Genomic DNA, 15858 nt, shown 5'->3' on the forward strand with positions numbered 1-15858 from the left:
AGAAAATTAGTAACAGAGCCATCGTATTTATTATAATTATAACTAATATAAAATTGTTATGAAGTATAATATATGAAGCATTATATGAATGATATTTAAAAAATGAAATTATGATTTATTCATGAAAATTTTTTGTAATAAACGTATAATCAATTCTAAAAATTAAAAAATTTTATTCCATCGATTTATTTTAAAGTAAGCAGGATTAGAAAAATTTGTTACAATATATCTGAAAGTTTAAAATTATTCTTACATTAATAGTCTTTGATATTGTAAGTATCATCAAAACAGACACTCCGAAAGGGTTTTACCTGACATCAAAAAATTTAATAGATTTTTGCAATTGATTAATTTGCTACATCAATAAGCCAGTAGGTTTGACCAGTCAAGTGCCACATTCATTAGTCAAATGTAATTAAAGAGAAAGAGAACAAAATTGTGGCATTTGACTTATCTCAATATACATACGTGAGACAATAAAAAAAGAGGAGCAAACGATGGGGGTTTTTGACATTTGAAACGAGATCAATTTTTTACTTTCTCAAGTGAGTGATTCTGACGTTCCACACTACAACGAAGCAGAGAGCAGTCAAGTTATGAATTCCTTCAATTTTTGATTTTTCCAGTCCCGGACTTAGCAGGCAAATATGACTTCAGATTTTAGTTTTGACTATTTTCAATAACGTGAAAACATTAAAATAAAGTTACTGTGAATGCAGATCACTTCACAGCTCCTCATTTATCCGGCAAACATAATCAAAGAAAAATTGTATAAAATTGTGGCTTTTGATAGTTTTCATTAGGCACGTGTGCAAACGTCAAAATGCAGATCTTTACAACTCCCCATTCATCTGGAAAACATGATCAGAGAGAAAGTAAACAAAATTTAGGATTTCGACAGTTTCCACTAAGCACGTGAGAAAACGTCAAAATAGAGTTGCTGTGAGCAAAGAGAAAGTGTACAAAATTATGGATTTTGACTATTCTCATGGCTCACGTGTAAAAACGTCAAAATGCGGATCTTTACCGCTCTACATTTATCAGGCAAACATAATCAATTAGAAAGTGTACAAAATTATGGATTTTGACTATTCTCATGGAGCACGTGTGCAAACGTCAAAATGCAGATCTTTACAACTCCCCATTTAACAGGCAAACATGATCAATGAGAAAGTGTACAAAATTATGGATTTTAACAATTCTCATGGCTCAAGTGTAAAAACGTCAAAATGCGGATCTTTGCCGCTTCTCATTTATCCAGCAAACATGATCAGAGAGAAAGTGTACAAAATTATGGATTTTGACTGTTCTCATGGAGCACGTGCGCAAATGTCAAAATGCAGATCTTTACAACTTCCCATTTATCAGGCAAACATGATCAATGAGAAAGTGTACAAAATTATGGATTTTAACAATTCTCATGGCTCACGTGTAAAAACGTCAAAATGCGGATCTTTGCCGCTTCTCATTTATCCAGCAAACATGATCAGAGAGAAAGTGTACAAAATTATGGATTTTGACTACTCTTACGAGGCACATGTGAAAGCATCAAAATAGAGCAGCAAACGTGGCTGGTCTTAGCCGTACAAAATATAATTAGGTGCTCACTGTGATTCTGCCGTTCTGTATTAGTAGTAGTCTATAGTATACTCTCTACAACCAAGCGGGTAGCTGTCAAACTGCGGGATTATGTAGCTCGTTTTAAAAGTGGGTCATTCCTGCGATGGACTCAAAAGAGACTGGTGCGATTGCGGCAAACTTTACTGTTCCACATTTATCAGGAAAACATCATTTGCAAGGAATTGTACCAAATTTTGACTCATGCCAATGAGTGTACGTGAAAGCGTCAAAAAGAGACTGGTACAATCGCACCACACTTTACACTTCCACATTTATCAGGCAAACACAATTAAAGAGAAAGAAAGAAACCAAATTTTGGGTTTTGACTTACCTCAATAGGCGTACATGGAAAAACGTTAAGAAAAGATTATTGCGAATGCTAATCACTTTACAGCCTTAAATTATGTTTAAGGATATAAAACTAAAAATAATTTTTGTCCTCGCAGATTTTCTGCATCTATGTTCCCATTGACATAATTACTTGCATAGCAAATACTATGTTCAACTACTCCTTAGGTATACTTCACTCTAATGAGTGACTGTTTATTGTTGTTTAATAATCATTTATTAGATCGTTTAGTGGTTTTTTAAACGATTAAATTCTACAAAGGTCAATTCCACTACTCTACAACGAATCAAAATGCTCCTAAATACTCACCCTATTGCTGTCCACCATTTTTTGAAGAGAAGATAATATCACCAGAGGGCGATCATAAATGCTTGAAATTACCCGCAATATTATAAAATATTACGCAACACTTACGGACACAAATTCGTAGCGCCAGAAAAAAGCTGGAAATTCATACATAAAAAGACAAAGTACTTGGGAATAAAAGCCGTGGTTGTTATTTCTCTGTTGCAGTTAGTAGCAGTAGCAGTAGCAGCAGCAGCGAACATCAACAACAGCAGCAAACGTCGGAAGTTTCACCACCCGCAGTTTCGGTAAGTGGGCGCTTTGATCGTTAGAGCACCTCTATAATACGCGCCCGAGTTGCGCACTACACTACACACCGTATCCTAGTACCTAGTTCCTCTCGCTCCCTCTTTCTCATTTTATATATATATATATATATATCGCGGTATTAGCGCAAGCGAGAAAAGCTCGCGATGTAGAAAGAGAGAGCAAAAAAAATAATACGCGGGGCTAACAGCGTAGAATGGCTTTAATCGCCAAACGGCCCACGCCGCGGGGGTAATAAGCGCACTTTTCTCTCGTTAAGCGTGCGAGAGAGAGAGAGAAAGGTATCATTCGGATAGTCTACTTTTTATTAGACACTTTTTTGCCGCCGCTGCCACCGTGCACATATAGAATTCTCATTTCGCGCGTGGGGATAACGAATGGCGAGCGCGCCTCGTTGCGCGCCTGATATAAGAAAATTACGCGACATAAGAAAAATGTTTCTCGTAAAATAATTTTTTAATCGTTTTCTTTTTACCGCGCCGAGGAAAAAAGATAAGCCCCCGGAATACGGAAACGAAGACTTTAAGTTGAAAAAGTCCAATTAATGTTATTCCAATTTTACAAGAGTTCGATGTAAAGGCCTGAAAATGTATAAGCCGTGCTGTGTAAAGCAGAGTCCGCGTAATATATATTAGCGTTGACAGTAATTTTCTTCCAACTCGACGGCTTTACATACATATATCTACATAGCGAGTCTCGAAGAGCTCGAGCTAACTTTTCATATAAGTCTTGATCAAAGGCTCGCTTATGAAAATCGTCGAAAGATTATGAAATTTCTCGAAATAAAATATGTATATAGGTATCGCTCAGCGCGAGCGTGAAAAAGAGTTAAAAACTTTGGAGAAGCGCACGAGCGCGATACTCGTTTTAAATAAATGATATAATCCGCGAGAGTCGTGAGCCCGGCGCCGCTTCAACGCAGCAATTCGCGAGGCGATAACGATGACAAATTTATATTACTAGAAAGTTTCAAACGCGCTTCGCGCGCGTCAATTTTTTCATTAACTGTCTGTTGACAGTTAGCAGCGCAGGCGCTCGTATCAAGCCGGCTCACGTCGGGCGTCGTCGTTAGTGTCAGCCAATCAGAGGTCGTTTTACGCGGCCTCACTTTTCGGCCGTGCTTTTTTTTATCAGTAAAAAATCAGTAGACAGTAGATCAATTAATTACAAGTAGAAAAATAAAAAAAAATTTTGCGTCAAGCTTTATAGCTCTCCCTCTCTCTCTCTCTCTCTCTCTTGCAGTGCACCGAAACTTATTTACTAAGAGACTCGTGTTTAAGGTGACTCTTTACCTAAACTTTTTTTCATACAGGGTCTTGAAATTTTTGGAGAACATTAATGAGTAATTCAACAATCTACCTGCAAAATTTCAGACCCTTTGCCATGCTAATTTTTGAGAATAAAGTCATCGAAAATTGACTTTTTAACACAACCTGTATGGGCGCACATATACTTTTGGACGCTTCTTATTGAATAACTCTCAAAATATATCATACAGCTCTTCAAAAAACTGATAATATAAAGTTAAAAGTATAAGCTTTTGATTGGTTTATTAAAAAGTACATATTTTCATGCTAATTATTGTAGTATTTGTCCGAGAAAGCGAATTTTTATGGTCCGATTAAGGTGTTGTCGTCTGCTGAAGAGGAGAGGAGACGCTTACAACACTACAGCATGGGGCCCTCGGGTACAACAAGAGTCAAAACAAACTAACTACGCTCGTATTGACTAGCCGAGTCAGTAAAAAGTCACCTTAATACATAGCGATGTAAAAAAACGGGAAAAAAAGTAGTTTTGCACAACATCGTACATGTACTTTGGCAATCAATACCAACTCTGTGTACGCGCGTAAAGAAAATTTTCCGCCTCGAGCGAAGCATATCGAATAACATATCTAACTTTGCGCTAACATTTCTCACAAACTGGTGTACTACACAGAGGGCAACTTTTGCGCGAGCGTCGATCGATTCCGCACCCAACCCCCCGCGCCTCGTCTTATATATGCACATTACGTCCTGTACTTTATGTGTATGTACACTTTAATATACATGCCGCAAATATCTAGCATGGGAACATTTCGATGATGAAGTCGCTTTGACTATTTGAAGGTACCGCAGACTAAAGCGAATATTGGTCGTGGCGGCGGCGGTATTGGCGACGACACGAGACCAGTCGATAGTTCCGAAGAAGACTCGGGCGAGGAAGACGACGATATCGCCGACGACGACGCGAACGGCGACGAAAGAGGAGAGGAAGAGAACGACAACGACTCCGAGGAGGATGAGACCAGCAGCGAACCGGACGACGACGATGACGACGACGTCGACGACAACGGGGACAGCGACGATAACGATGAATTCGAGCATGAGCTGCGGGCTGTGGCTGCCGCGGCCAATAGTACCACAACTGACAAAGCGGCCGTCGACGGCCGAACGCCGCAAAGAGACGAGAAGGACCTCGGCGACGATGGCCAAGCGGCGGCGACTACTGACAAAGAGGTTCGTTCCTCGGTTTCACGACAATTGCTTTCGTGGCTTTGCTGGGTATTTTCAAGATATTGCTATCATCTTTCCGCAACAATTAGCGCATTTACTTTGCACTCTTTCGAACTGATAAACATTGCTTTCTTTTTTTATTCTAATATGTAATGCCGAAAGATATTGCCTTAGAATTATGCATTAAAACCATGGTTATTATGTATTAAAACCGTGGTTTGATCCTTATACAATTATTTCGACATAGCCACTTGCAGATTTACAAATAGAGTTACTCGCCATCCAGCGGTGAAGACTTAAACGGTATTATCCTATTCAAAGTGATTGAATTACTAGTCTAACTTTTTTTATATAATTAAATTGTCATCTTCAGACCGATTCAAATGCGCTTACTATTTTGAACATAATTTTAATAGAAAAATCGTGTAAATTAATTGCCACATATTTTTTGGCCATTAAGCCATTATTGATGTCAAGTATTTCTACCAGGGTGATTAAAGGACTTTTCAACATTTATCGTAAATATATAATTTAGTTGTTTGTAAATATTTTTTTATTATTGAATGCTTTCTCGTTAAAAAGATACTCGATATAAAATTTACAACTTTACGGCTTCAATTTATTTATTTTCGTCAAACAAAAATAGGAAAATTCATGCTGGTGATGATTTTAGAAAAATATGAAATTTCTTCTTTTTTTCATTTCACAAATGTTATATACTCGTTGACACGTGATACTTTTGAATTCGCAAAATGGAAATTCATCAATGATATCGAAAACTCTATTATTAAATTCTGTTCGTGAAAATTCATCGCTTGATAATACCGATTGTTTGTGCGAAGTGATTGCTTTATATTAATTGTATGCCCAGTTGTATAATATTTCAAAGAACATTTAATACGTCAAATTTAATTCCATATTTTACTCAATGTTATTATATTTCTGAATTATATGCAGAGCTTTTTGAAAATCACGCTTGCGAATCGATAGTTACTCGCGCTCGGTTAAAACACGCACCCAAACCCCACGTTAGCATAAAAAAAAACGTGTCGCAAAATCTCTGAGATGTTCACGCACAAGTGTTTTAGGTGTCGTGTACGCGACACCAACAACAAGATAAAAAAACAAAGTTTACGACAGAAAAAGTCAGCGTAAAACATGTCAACGTGAAAAAATCGCCGCGACACGATGTAAAAATTCCAAAAATCTCCTCCTCCTCCTCCTCTCGGTATCTACCTATTAGAACGAACTTTTCGACGTTGTCTTCGGCACCGAAACATTACTCGTATACATACTCACACACACATACTGTAAGTTTAGGTCTCGCGAAGAAAATTCATAAACATACGTATAGCTCGCGCCCATATAGAATTTTCTACGAGCCTCTTACATCTCGTAAAAGCTCAAATAATATTACCCTAATTTTGCTCGTAGAGAGCGGAGAAAATTCTAACTTACGAGGGCCGCGACGCGCGTGGGGGGGTCTAAAAATATCAGGTCACGCGCGCGCATTATTAAACCCCTCGAGTTACACGTACGGCGACGGCGTGTGTTTAAGGATATTTACGAGACTTGGTGTGACTGAGCTATGGCCAAAGTTATGCTCATCTTTTCCTAACTGGTTCGCGCAATAAATTCCAAAGCCGTCGTTACATCACCCCCGCGTCAGTAATTAATATTACGAGTTATTTTTCTCTCTCTATAATAGTCTATCGACGTGCCCACGATGTATGATATTTCTCATTATACGTAGCCGCGTCGAGCATTAAAAACTAAACAAGCGGTCTACACGTGTTGTATTACATCGGTGACGCGCTGGTGCTGCTGCAGGAATAAATTAGCATATCCGTCGTTTACACGCGCCGGGCTCGGAGCGGCGGGGAATTCTCGATGAGAAATTAATTTACCCTTTATCTTCTTTGAACTTTATGAATAATTCAGGGGTTAATATTGAAACGAAACGGTGCGTTGTCGCCTAGCGTGCAATAGTAGTAAGCTCGGGCGCGGAATATTTTTCATCCCGCGTCGCACATTGTTTTATACATACATACAATATTCGCTATACGGCTTATACATCGAAAAATTTTTCATCTCGTCTCTGGTATTGCACGCGAGCAACAAAAAAAAATCGGTACTTTGTACTCGGTGCGGGTGCCTTTATAAACGCATTTATACCGGTGTATACGCCGTGCATGCGATACAGTTATTATAAAGTCGAGTTCGAGATTGCAGCAGCAGCAACGGCAGAAGAAGCATCAACCCTCTCCCCCGAGCGCATCTGGAATAAGATGACGCTCGCTTTAGCCGCCACCGTATAGCGTTCTCGTCCAGCCAGCTCTGCTCTCCGGGTTATTAAGTCGAGGAGAAAATTACTTTCGCTTCGCGCACAGCGACTCGACTCGCGCCTCTGTCTGTATATAGTAGCTACACGCGTTGGACGTTAACGATGCTTTTAAATTACACCCGCGCGTGTACGCACATTGGCCGGGCTGCAGCAGTAGCGCGAGCGAGAGCGCAAGAAGACTTTATATACATCTACTGTACTACCTAGCCGCGCTGCTGTAGCGCTTTTTTTTTTCATCTCGGATGGCCGGCAGCAACAGCGCGGCTACATAAAAAAAAAGAGTTAGGGGGAAAAATAGCGTACAAGAAGATCGACGACGACGACGCGGCTCACGGCAAATATATACCATATAGTTTACACGCTGTTGCAGCTAGGCTCGTTAATTTTTCGTATACAACCCATAGAAGGCGCACGATAGCTCGCGCGCGCTCGAAAGGTCGTGATGCAGCCGTTAATTGTAAGTAAACACCGCTGAATTAATGAAGAGACGGGAAACGAGCTAGGAGGCAAACTTTTATTTTTTTCGCGAGCACGTCGTAATATATTTGCCAGGCCGGAACGTCTTTCGGGGGCGCTGATACGAGAGAGTATAACATCGACCAAGGCGCGTTTGGATTTTAACAAATTATTATATGGGCTTTTTAACGAGAAACCCGTAAAAAAGTAAAACAAAGAAAGAAAAACTCGATACCCATGATATTATTTGCAACACTCAAAGTTGTGTATACACTCGCAACAATTTCAAAGTGGCTCGTCGTACTTGATTCAGGTGAAGGAGTTCAAGAGACGGAAGAAAACATCGTTTCAGTTGAACAAGGAGAAGACGACGGGCAAAGACAAGCGCTTGTCGTCGTCGACACTCGAAAAAGAGTCACTTAAACGAGGTGAAAACGTAGCCGTGGTGTCGGCAAAAACGAGCGAAAATACGATCCTTCCAGCGGCAGTGTCCGGTGGAGTCGCGGCACTCGAAGAGCTCAAAGTGCTGGCAAAAAATGAGGTAATAATACTACTGCACTCTTTATTTCTTTTGTTTCGCGTGTACTTATATCGTGTATCGAACTGTTATCATTGAAATATCTTACTATATTTACGATCCTATTGTCACTCGTATAATGAAACACTTCTAATTCGTTGTCGTCGTGCAGAGAAATACGAAGCGAAGGTACGGGCAGAATCGATTGAACGGCCTGGAGAGCTCGGAAGACGTTCAGTGGCTAATGAGACCTCCTCAATCGGCGCAAAAACTACTGAGTAAACGTCAGAGCGGCAGCAACAACGAAGACGCCGGCAACCCTCTGAAACTCATCAAGGACCTCAAGGAGTACTTGCTGATTCAGTACGCGGCCGAACGAGAGCAGCTCGACCAGCTCAGTGTAAGTGACATTACGCTCGATACTATTCATACCGATATATATATATATATAGGAACGTCAGCTATATGTATGGTGTAGAGGTAAATTTTTTCGAGAAAATTGAAATAAAGAATCAATCAATGGGCGAGGAAGGAAAAATTAACTTTTCGATAAAAAAAGGAAATAAAGTAATGACAGATAATGTTAAAAGCGAATCGCTTAGCGTTTTAGCTTTAAAAAGTTTTCCACGCCGAATCATTCACTCGAATTGTTACTTTGACAATTGCAGCAGCAGCAGCATGAGCTACGCGAGAGATCGACTCTGTAATTGTCTTGTAGCCGCCGAAGCATGTATAACTATATACACGCCTCATATAACTCCGCTTCAGTCGCGCGGCGTGTTACACAGAGCGAACAGTTTCCACGTTTGTAATTAGATCAGTCAGGAGGCGATATATATAGACGCTGTGTATTGCGATGTAGCACCCCGTGTTAAGCAATAAGCGCTGCAGCAGCACAGCTGCACTTTGGGGATGAACTTATAAATGAATAAAATTGAAAGATATCGAATGAGCTCGCAAAAAGCTCGATATAAAGTGAGTTAGAATTTAAAGAAAAAATGTTAAATGTGCAGCGTTACGAAGTTTTTATCGTCAGCTAAAGTTTTTTACATCAAATGCATTTCTATCTCTTAAGTCGCAACCAAGTCAAAGTTTCGCTTACTAACATTAATTTTTGTAATAATATTAATTTCCTTTTAAGCAAAAGTAAAAATTGTCACTCGATGTGTTTGTGACCTTTCCGTCTTAGATTCATCTTCCGCAATCGCTTATCCTAGTATTTCATGCAAACCTTCATATTCTCCGTCTTAAAAGCAAGTCAAAAAATGCACAACCAAGATTTGTCCTTTTTACGCTAGACTCGCATCGTCCGATTAAATCATCCGATTCTCCAAAACGAAAGCGAATAGCGCAGCATCAGCTGAAGAATTAATCAGCGTTCCCTATCCTGTTCGCAGGATAATAGATAAGTGAGAGAATATCCGGGTCGCGGAAGAAAAAGAAACACGTAGTTTTGTCGCGCAGAGTGAATAAGATAGGAAGAGAAGGAGGAGAGACTTTATGCGCGTAGAGTGCTCGGGATGAGCCAAGTCAGCGCTTTTTCGGGCCAAAGGAAATGTCGAGCAAGAGAGTGAGACAAAGAGAAAGAAAAGAGAATAGCCGAGCCGATCGCCTTTGGACAAAGAAATGCTTATATACTTATACTTGCCGAGGTCTCGAGGCGCAGACGAGCTGTATATACCCGGACAAATTCCACGCAGACGTACACACACACAGAAAAAAAAAACCGAGAAAAAAAATGCTGACCGGCTATTGTATCATAATTCTCGTAGTGGATGAGCCAGGCGCGGCGGCAAAAAAGCTCGTTTATCCTCCGAAGCGCAGCAGCAGCAGCGAGCTTCAATTTTGCGCGAGCTTTTTGTATTCGGCATCGTGCAGCTGTACCGAAATCGTCGAAAGCTGCGAGCGCGCAGAATCGCGTATTAGCTAGCAACAACGTTTTCTCGAGGAAAAATTTCTTGCGCAGCGTGTTGTGCACCGGCCACAATTAATAAGAGAAAAATTCGCAATACCCGAGAATATGAAAAATAAGAGTCATCCGCGGTGCATCGGAAAGACGGCTCTATACACGTTTCCAGTTCGCTTGTGCGCTCAACTTCCGACTCGGCAGAGCTTCTTACAAACGATGCGCCGATTTGGCTTATTTCTCACACAGAAAAAAGCTCTTCGCCCGAGTAATACCGCACACGTAAAAAAGGAAAGAGAGAGAAAAAAACAGGGCGAGCGCGCGACGTATCGCAGATGCGAGAGAGGGAGAGAGAGAGAGAGAGCTAGAGCAATATACGTGCCACGAATGCAAGAAGCAATGCTGCTGCTGCTGTTTGCGCTCGCGCGATTTTTCGGAATTTAACTCGTGCGCTTTGGCCCGAGGTATACATGCGACTGCTGCTGCTCCTTTATTTCTGGCAAACGATCATCAGGTACCGGAAATACGCGAGCTCGAGGATTTCTTTTGACGAATGAAACAGTTTTCTTCATCTTCGGAGATCAAAAGACGAGCAGGTATGCTCGAGGAATTTAAAAATGCTAACTCGGATTTTTATTAATTAAACGTAGTCGTCGCGAATATCTTGATTTATAATTCATACCAATCCATACCCTGCGCGAATACTTGACGTTTCAATAGGTGATGGCTTCGTCCACACAAATTATACAGGAGATAAAATGCTGGTTCATTAACGCAAGAAAAATTTGATTTGCATGTTAAAGGCCGAGGAGCTGCTGGCGACCGAGAACGTTTTCCAAGTCTTGGCAAAGTTATCGGAAAATCCGGAGCGATGGGAAAGAATTCATCAGCTTTTGTGTAAGACCCTACTCTCCTACTTCAAAACTTACATAATTATCACTTAATATAGAGCTCGAGCTCGAGCCCATTAACGGAAAAACGACGATTACGTAATTTTTTAGTGGACGTCAAAGCGGACGTCGTGGATTACCCGAGCGAGGCGAAAAAACGTCTCGTCGGCGTGTTCGACGGCGAGTTCGCGGAGCCGCTGATAGCGCCTGCGACGACGACCATGCAGACACCGACGACGAGTCCGCCGGCGAGCAAGGAGAGGCCGACGAGAAAGGCGAGGAAAAAGAAGAAGAAAAAGAAGAAGCTGAGAAAACAGAAACTGCTGCGGAAGTTTACGTCGCCGTCGATAGCGACGTCGCCGGTCGAGGCTCTATTAGCGCCGACCGACTCACCGCCGACTAAGTGGCGATCGCAGGCCGCCGATGTCATGGCTAAGCAACGAATCTGGTCTCAGGAGGACGGCAGAGAAGACGTCGTTCCCGGCAGCATCGCCAAGGTAAACTGCGTTATCCGAACTTTGATGTCGACGAAATTAATAAATAAACGTGTTTACTCGGTTGCGGATCGCAGATACGCTACACCGTGCCCGCGACGATGCGCGGCTGGCCGGAGTTTCGCCAAGGCGGTGGAGGCGACAAGGAGCAGGACAGCCTCCGAGCCCTGAACTCGGAGCGCCAAGCTCTCATGCTGAAGGCGGCGCGCGAGTTCGACTACGAGGCAGCGGGTCAGCGAGGTCGAACGCTGCATTACGGAAAGATCAATACCCATCCGAAGGGCTTGTTCGACGACGACGATGGCAAATTCAACGACGACGACGACGATGGTAAGCCTGATATCCATGAACTTGTACACTCGATTTTTGTCGTTGTTGTCTCGACGCTCGAAAGTACTCGGTACATAGAAACAATATAATCCTCGACGAGCAATGCTATGCGCGGAGCACACGCGAAACAAGATAATACGCGTGGCTAGGAACTCAACTCGAGTTAATAGAAACTCGCATATAATCCGCAGGATCTAGCGGCGGGCGGCGAGCTTATCACTTTGGCCAAGTTGTATCCCACGGCGGTGGCAGAGGCTACGAGCGCCAACGCCCCAGGGAGCAGCTCTCGCTGTCGTATCCGGGACAACGGCATCAGCATCAGCAGCAGCAACAACAAGAGCGCTTTAACGCAAACTTCGGCCACAGCCAAGGATACCTGCCTCCGGGGAGACAGCAGCAGCAACAGCAGCATGAAGCTGGCGGTGGTAGTTGGGCTGCCAATGCGCCATGGCGAGGCTACGATCGGGCCTGGAGCGAGGACGACGAGACGGCTGCTGCTGGTGAGCTAGAGGAGGAGGAGCCGAAAAATAGTTGGAATTGGCGGCCGAAGAGCCGAGACGAGCTCGAGTCGTCCTGGCTGCAGCAGCCTTGGAACACCGAGCATCGCGATTATTACGCTCGGCTCGAGGACAGAGAGGGAGAGCTGGACCGGGACTGGAGGCAGCGACAGCAGAGCTGGGAACGTCAGGACGCGAGGGTACGGTATTTTTTTAATGTATATAAGATGTATATAATGCTTTGACGAAAATAATCGCGAAAGACGAGAAAAAGAAAGAACGAAATAAATTTCTTATGGGCCATTGTTTCTCTTTTGCTTTGTGTGCAGGAAAAATATCCAGACAGACCGAGAGAGAACGAAATGAGCCGCTTGATACAAAGGCCTGGCGCCTGGCCAAACCGAGAAAAGTCAAAGGAGTACGCCTCGATTCGAGAAAAGTCACCCGAGCGGCAGGAGGAGGAAAATAACGGCGCTAAAAGTGCGCCCAACGGCAGCAACGGCGACTCGAAAGACTCGCCGAAATTGACCCTGAAAACGTGGGACAGCCTGACCTCCGATCCGGCGACGTGGCCCTTCAAGCTGCCCGGCGCTAAGCCCTGGCCCAAGGACAAGAACGGAGTCGCGTACAATCCGAACGCCGCGATTGTGCGCAAACTGGGCCTGATCACCGACAAGCAGCAGAGCAGCAAAGACGCCAAGGATTCTCGCAAGCAGAACGACAAGTCCTTCAAGAATGCCTGGGACGAGGCATCGTCGAGCTCGGGTAACAACAACAATAATAACAATAATAGCGACAGCAAGACGTGGCAACAGCAGCAGCAGTCGAGCGAGAAGATCGGCGAGGATTGGAAGAGCGCGGCCAAGTGGAAGCAATTCGCTTATCACAAGGTCACGCAGCCGGGAGGAAGCCTCGCCGCGGGACTCGACAACAATAACAACAATGGCAACAGTAGTAGCAGCAGCAAGCTGAGCAACAAGAATGCCTTTATCGCCGTGTCGGCCGTCGCGAAGCCCAGATACAACGGCGTCGACAACGACGACTGGAGAAAGAACGACATCGAGGAAATGGATATCGAGCAGAACAATAATAATAACGATAATAGCAACAGCAGAGCGGCACTGGACCTCGACCATCCGAGCAATCAGATGCGAATGAATATCAGGAAAAAGAACGACGTGCCGGGCCGGCCGGACGCGCTCGAGAATCAATTGGAAAAATTAAAAACGAGCGGAGAGCCGGTACTGGTGAGTGCACGCAAAATTTCGCTCGCTAACCTATATAATGAGACGTTGAAGGATATATTTCTCTTTTTCAGCTCGAAGTCAACGTTCACATACAAAATTCGACGGTCCATCGGGATAGATCCACGAGGACGTCGACGCAGCAGGTGGTAGGATCTCTCGACGTTGCTGCTGAGAAAAACGCTTCGATCTCGAAAGATTATAAAACGTCAACATGAAACGACGATGACATTTTAAATTCTTAAACTTCTTTAGCAGTTTTAAAACTCTTCCTTCGTTTACTTAATTATTGTAATCGATTTGAAAATATGAATATTTTGTCATTTTTGTTCTCTCTTTTTTTTTTTTTTTAATACAAAATTTTTCATTCCGAAGAATGTTTATGCATCGATAACTTCGAATAAAAAATATTCGCAACTTACTGCGACAAAAAAAAGGATACAAGTATCGTACTTGCACTTACTGAGAAAAATACTTTTCAAAAAAAATTACGATGTTTATAGTAACCGTGGGATGTACTGAAAAATTCTCGTAAAAATTACTATGTTGCAGCAATTTTATTGTTAAACAACACAGCAATTTTTATAAAAAATTTTGACCTCATTTTAAGATTACTATAAAAGTAGCAATTTTTTTATCGTATTTCCCTCAATGCATATAATATTTACACTCCTTTAAATATTATCATAATAATTTAAAAAAAAACGATTTATCGAAGAAAAATCGCATTTCACGGGAAATGTGTAATTGTGTTACAAAATAAAAACTTTTTGTATTAAAATAAAACATTTCGATAAATTTGTCACATACGTTTACAATAAAAAAAAAAAAAAACAATTTTATTTATCTCACAATACTATTGTACAGAAAGTAATATACGTAACGACGTTCAAAAGCTTATTTTTTTTATTCAATTCTTGAAAAAATTATCCCATTAATATGATATTGATTGTTGTTTAAAATATAAAGCGAAAAACAGCTTATTATAAAAAGTTATGTAAGATTTTAATAATTATTAATTTTAATTAAAAGTTGATTGTAATTGATATGAAATTCACTCAAAACTGTGAAAAAAAGTCCTTTGATCGTACGATGAATACATCTGCACAACTTAAAATTGTTCCTCCCAATTAACTATAAATCATTAACAACTGAAAAATTTCCTTATTTAAAAATATCAAGTAATTACTTTAATTGCTTTATCTATTTAGAGTCTAGCAATAATTGGTTTTATAACTTATGCTTTAATAACATCAAAGAGTAATGAATATTTCTGTAACATTCATATAAATCATTTTATTGCATAAAAGTTTGTACATACCTATACAAAAATGATATTTGAAATTCGATTGCGTCAACATCAGATAATTTTTAGTTATAAATTGAAAATATAGTAGTAAAATAAATGTAAAGTTCTATTAGCAAACAATACTGAAATGTAAAGACTCGATGTAAAAACGAATGTTTGAATATATAAAATGACAAAAAATAAACGATTTTATAAAACAGATTTTATTGAATTACATATTTATAAAAAACTGCACTTATTGAAATATCTTATAGATACCTCAAATAATATTTGCAGTTTCTGCTGAAGTGCATCGAAATAAAACGTTGAAACTTTTTGCAGTAACAAAGAAGACTAATTTATGTCCATTTCAGGATATAAAATCATGATGGGTTTTTATGATCAAGTTTTATTATTTTACTTGATACGTTAGAAAACATCGGTAATCTAAGAAACCAGCGCCTTCCGGCGCTCTAAACTATACCTAATTCCAGCGACTACTCACAACTCGTTGATTTCGATGACATATGACATACTTTTTCAAGACGAAAAAAAAATGCCGCAGCCTCCTCGTTTTACCGATCAAGCTATGAAATACATTTTTACAACTTATTTTCTTGACCGATTGTCAAAAAACAGCTCTATGTAGCCCTCCACGTTATTACTGTGAATAACTATGCAAAACCTCATCCCATTTCATTCAGAAGTTTTTCTGGAGAACAGGATTGAAATTTTTCATTTTTTGTTCTCATTTCATTTTAAAATTTTAAATATATTTTGACCAACAAAAATAGTAACATTCACGGCTGAGGCATC

General features: G+C 41.0%; 1 protein-coding gene across 1 annotated transcript; it reads left to right on the top strand.

Annotated features, from left to right (window-relative positions):
• The first annotated feature begins 1158 nt into the window (after positions 1-1158).
• Positions 1159-14618, top strand: LOC106654361. Its single transcript, XM_014374179.1, has 13 exons — positions 1159-1215; positions 2067-2136; positions 2231-2338; positions 2483-2562; positions 4690-5079; positions 8190-8417; positions 8566-8793; positions 11103-11196; positions 11301-11686; positions 11761-12013; positions 12205-12710; positions 12840-13757; positions 13829-14618. Exons 1-13 carry the CDS (start codon positions 1159-1161, stop codon positions 13970-13972), a joined length of 3462 nt encoding a protein of 1153 aa, XP_014229665.1. The 3' UTR covers positions 13973-14618.
• The last annotated feature ends 1240 nt before the right edge of the window (positions 14619-15858 follow it).

This window comes from Trichogramma pretiosum, unplaced genomic scaffold (genome assembly GCF_000599845.2).
Source record: "Trichogramma pretiosum strain Unisexual culture from Peru unplaced genomic scaffold, Tpre_2.0 scaffold47, whole genome shotgun sequence".
Taxonomy (NCBI): domain Eukaryota; kingdom Metazoa; phylum Arthropoda; class Insecta; order Hymenoptera; family Trichogrammatidae; genus Trichogramma; species Trichogramma pretiosum.

What these genes read in the sequence shown, in the direction of transcription:
- LOC106654361 (XM_014374179.1), top strand. Translation starts at nt 1,159, where the DNA reads ATGATCAATGAGAAAGTGTACAAAATTATGGATTTTAACAATTCTCAT. An exon ending in AGCAGCTCGACCAGCTCAGT is followed by an intron (nt 8,794 to 11,102) that starts GTAAGTGACATT and finishes TGCATGTTAAAG; the next exon opens with GCCGAGGAGCTGCTGGCGAC. An exon ending in CAACGACGACGACGACGATG is followed by an intron (nt 12,014 to 12,204) that starts GTAAGCCTGATA and finishes TATAATCCGCAG; the next exon opens with GATCTAGCGGCGGGCGGCGA.